This window comes from Orycteropus afer, unplaced genomic scaffold (genome assembly GCF_000298275.1).
Source record: "Orycteropus afer afer isolate SDZICR_OR568_19922 unplaced genomic scaffold, OryAfe1.0 scaffold00663, whole genome shotgun sequence".
Classification (NCBI taxonomy): Eukaryota; Metazoa; Chordata; class Mammalia; order Tubulidentata; family Orycteropodidae; genus Orycteropus; species Orycteropus afer.
Genome location: NW_006922250.1, coordinates 103,071 through 107,229, shown reverse-complemented (window position 1 = coordinate 107,229; position 4,159 = coordinate 103,071). Strand labels below are relative to the sequence as shown.

General features: G+C 55.9%; 1 protein-coding gene across 1 annotated transcript in view; it reads left to right on the top strand.

Annotated features, from left to right (window-relative positions):
* GTPBP6 (GTP binding protein 6 (putative)) overlaps positions 1–4,159 on the top strand; it is a 21,465-nt gene that overhangs the window by 7,406 nt on the left and 9,900 nt on the right. The window contains exons 7-8 of the mRNA XM_007956770.1: positions 29–237; positions 3,341–3,489. Coding sequence (XP_007954961.1) covers positions 29–237; positions 3,341–3,489 — 358 coding nt within the window. The remainder of the gene's footprint in view (positions 1–28; positions 238–3,340; positions 3,490–4,159) is intronic.

The window sequence follows — 4,159 nt, the reverse complement described above, 5'->3', positions numbered from 1 at the left end:
CGTGACCCTGCGCCTGTGCCGCCTCCAGGGAAAACCACTCTGATCCGGGCGCTGACCGGCGATGCCGCCGCACAGCCTCGGGACCAGCTGTTTGCGACGCTGGACGTCACGGCCCACGCGGGCTCCCTGCCCTCACGCATGACCGTGCTCTACGTGGACACTGTCGGCTTCCTCTCCCAGCTGCCCCACGAGCTCATCGAGTCCTTCACGGCCACCCTGGAGGACGTGGCCCATGCTGTGAGTGCGGGAGGCCGTGTGGGCAGGCTCTGTCCTGAGGGGCCGAATGTCTGTCGGGCCTCCAGAGCAGCAGAACCAGTGGGCAGGGAGTAACACGAAGGTTGGTTTGCACGGGTGGCCCTGTGACTACAGGGGTTCCAAACCTGCAGTGGTGGCAGCAGGGAGACTAGCTAGGTGTCCGTGTTACAGTCTTGGGGCCGAATCTTTCGTCTCTTGGGAAGCTTCATATTTTGCTCTTAAGGTCCCCACCTGATTGGATCAGGCCCACCCACGTTATTGCAGGTGATCGCCTTGACTTTGGGCCGGCTGCCTCTGAATTTTAAGCCCTGTTAACAAAATGCCTCCCGTCTCAGTGCTGCTGTCACAGAAATGCCACAGGCGGGCGGCTTTAAAGAGGAGGACTTTATGTTTTCACGGTTCCGGGGGCTGGCCGTCTGACCGGGGTGCTGGCCCTGGGGGAAGGCTCCCTCTCCGTTGGCTCCGCAGGAGGGCCCTGGTCCCTTCCCAGCTTCCGTTCCTTGGCCCCTTGGGGGTCTCACGTGGCAGGGGTCGCTTCCCCCGTCTCAGCCGTCTTGCTTGGTGGTTTGCTCAGTTGGCTCTCTTTGTATCGCCAAAGAGATGGATTCAAGATGTACCTGCACTGATCGAGCCTCCTTAACATAACAGAGAAAACCCCTGCCTTTCCCAGATGGGATTGCTACCACAGGGGTAGGGCTTAGGGTTTACAGCACGTATTCAGGGGGCCACAATTCAGTCCATCACACCATCTCGATCCTCTATCCATCACTGCCTGTCGCCTCTCGATCCGTGTCGGTCCTCTCTGTCTGTCCTGTCAGTCATCTGTCCTCTCCAGCATCTCTGTCATCCGTCCTCTCTGTCACCTGTCCTCTCTGTCACCTGTCCTCTCTGTCACCTGTCCTCTCGATCCGTGTCGGTCCTCTCTGTCTGTCCTCTCTGTCAGTCATCTGTGCGCTCCAGCATCTCTGTCATCCGTCCTCTCGGCCGTGTCCTCTCTGTCATCCGTCCTCTCTGTCATCTGTCCTCTCGATCCGTGTCGGTCCTCTCTGTTTGAATCACTGGGCCAGCTGAGCAGAGACATCACACCAACCCCTGCCTGTCAGGGAGAGCACCCTGGGTGACAATAGAGGGCGGCTGGGGCTCCGGGAGGGCGCGGGCTCAGAGCACAGTGTGGCCGAGGCCCAGGGAGAGCGTCCCGGGCGAGAGCAGAGGGCCGAGGGGCTCCTGTCTGAGCTGGGTCTGGGGTTGCTCCTGCAGGTCGGGCCCCAGCTCTGCCTCTAGTGCCAGGCCTCAGGGACAGGAAGTGCCCCTGTCAAGTCGCCCACTCCTTCAGGGTGTGGAGCAGCCAGGGAGGTAGAGGTGGGTGATGGTGAGGTTGAAACCTTTCCTGCAGATCCCAGAGGAAGCGGCCAGTTTCTGTCATGGCTCATCCCACGACAGCGTCCCTTCCCCAGCACCCGCGACACGTGCCTGTGTCTGCAGCCTTCTCCGGGGCACCTGTCAGAGCTGGAACTCAGTGGGACAGCTTTGTTTTCCACCTTTGACAGGGCACAGCCTCGCCACTTGTCACACGTTTTAGCGGAAAACATTTGCATGTTCTTCTCGGGCAGGTTTCTGCCTTACACGGGTGCAGGCTTTCACAGGTTTTAGTCTATACAGAGACAGACAGACAGATTGCTTGCAAGGAACTGGCTGAGGCAGCGAGCGGCAGGTAGGAGCTCCAGAAAGGGGAAACGTTGCTGTTTTGAGTAAACGTTCTCGGATTGGCTCCTGGAACAGGAAAAGGATGTGGGGAAACTCCGTGCAGCTGACTAAAGTGTGGAGTGGGATTAGCGTTGGGCCTCCATGTAGGTTCTCAAGCTGTGCCCAGTGCCCCAACCTCGGTGAGATGACAGGGAAGCCAGGTGGGGGTCCACGGGGGCTCCGCGTGGCCCTCACAGCTTTTCCATGATCCTAGAACAACTCTGAAACTAAAAGGTTCGTTACACTTTTGAGTGCGTCCAGAATAAACCACTGGTGGAAGTCAACAACGTAAGGTGTACATCACAGCCGCTTCTGGGTGGTACAACAACCAGTGGTTTTTACTTTTTCTTTATATGTTAACTGTGTTGTCCACATTTTGTGTAAGGAACTTGTCTTTGAAACTTCTGAAATTTAGGAAAAGAGTATTTCTTTAAAACAAAATAATTTAGCCTTAAAAAAGAAAATACCCAGTAGGATAAAACATCCCAGAGCTTTGATCCAAGTACCAGTTGATGAGTGGAGGTTTAGGTCAGTTGGTTGGTTGGTGGGTGGGTGGTTTGTGCATAAGTAGGAGCTCTGGTAGTGTGGTGCCTAAGGCACTTGACTGCTAACCAGAAGGCTGATGGTTCAAACCCACCAGCCACTCCTCAGAAGGAAGGTTGGGCAATCTACTTCCGTAGTGATACTGCCTCAGAAACACAAACAAAGGTCTCTATGACTCGGGTCCAACTTGACGGCACATAACAACAACACGAACAGTTGGTTTGTAGGTGGGGTGAAAGGTGATAGTGTGGTTGTGTGGTTGATGGGTGGGTGGGTGGCTGGTTTGTTGATTGATTAGTGGTGGCTTGGTATTTGGTTGACTGGTAGGGGTGGTTGTAACTGGAAGCAATGTTGTCTGTGAGTCTGGGTGGACGACACCCTTTGGGAGGTGGGTGACTGGTTGTGTCTGGAAGCCCCGCTGTCCATGAGTCTGGACAGAAACCCTGTGGTTGGTGGGTGGTTGCTTGGTAGTAGGTTGACTGGTGGGTGGTTGTCTGAGAGTGTGGACAGACACCCTGTGGCTCAAGGCTGAGCCCGCCCATGAAGACCCTCGGTCTGGGGTGTGACAGGAAGCAGCGGGAAGAGACCTGGTGGAACAAAGGAGCAGATACCTGGGTGGCAGGCTCTGGTCTCGGGCAACCCACCTGCCCTGGCAACCCACCGTCTTGGTGGGTGGGACTGTGGAAGCCTCACTCCCACACCTACCCAACCCCAGACTCGCCAGGTCGAGGCCCTCAGGGCAGGAGCTTTTGACCCTCCTTGTATGTGTGGGTGGGGCCTGACCACACGTCTCCTGCAGGACCTGATCGTCCACGTGCGGGATGCCAGCCACCCTGAGACGGAGCTGCAGAAAGCCAGCGTCGTGTCCGCACTGCGCGGCCTGCGCCTGCCCACCCTGCTGCTGGACTCCATGGTGGAGGTGCACAACAAGGTGGACCTGGTGCCTGGGTGAGTGCAGACCCCCTGATACCCCCTCCTCCTGAATCTCCCGCACCAGCTCTCACCTGGCTCTCTAATGCTGCTGTACCAGAAACACCACGGGCCGAGGCTTTAACATGCATCCCTCACAGCTGGGGGTCTGGAATCTGCCATCAGGCCCCCAGCTGTGGGGAGGCTTTCTGCGTCCGCTGGGGGAAGGTGCTTGTCTCCTTTTGGGCTCTGCTCCTGGGCGACCCTCATCTGGCTTGGCATCTCCCCTCCCCCATCTTTGCTTCTCGATTCCTTGTTTATTCTCTTCTGAATCGCAAAAGAGATTGATTTAAGACACATCCTACACTGATCTTATCTCATAAACATCAAGACAACCCATTCCAAAGTGGGATTATAACCACAGGCGTAGGAGTTGGGATTTACCATACATGCATTTGGGGGATGTCATTCAATCCCTGACATCCCACCCTTTGGCTCCGAACATTTCACATCCTTGCATCGTGCAAAACACATTCACCCCATCACACGATACGGAAAGGCTTAAGTCCAGAATCCCATCTTCTGAGTCATCAAACATGGCTAAGACTTTAGATGTCCTCCATCATGGGACAAACATGCTCTTCACCTGCAAACCTGTGAAGCCCAGACTATAAGGTATCTGTTTGCAGGGTACAAGGCTGACATTTCC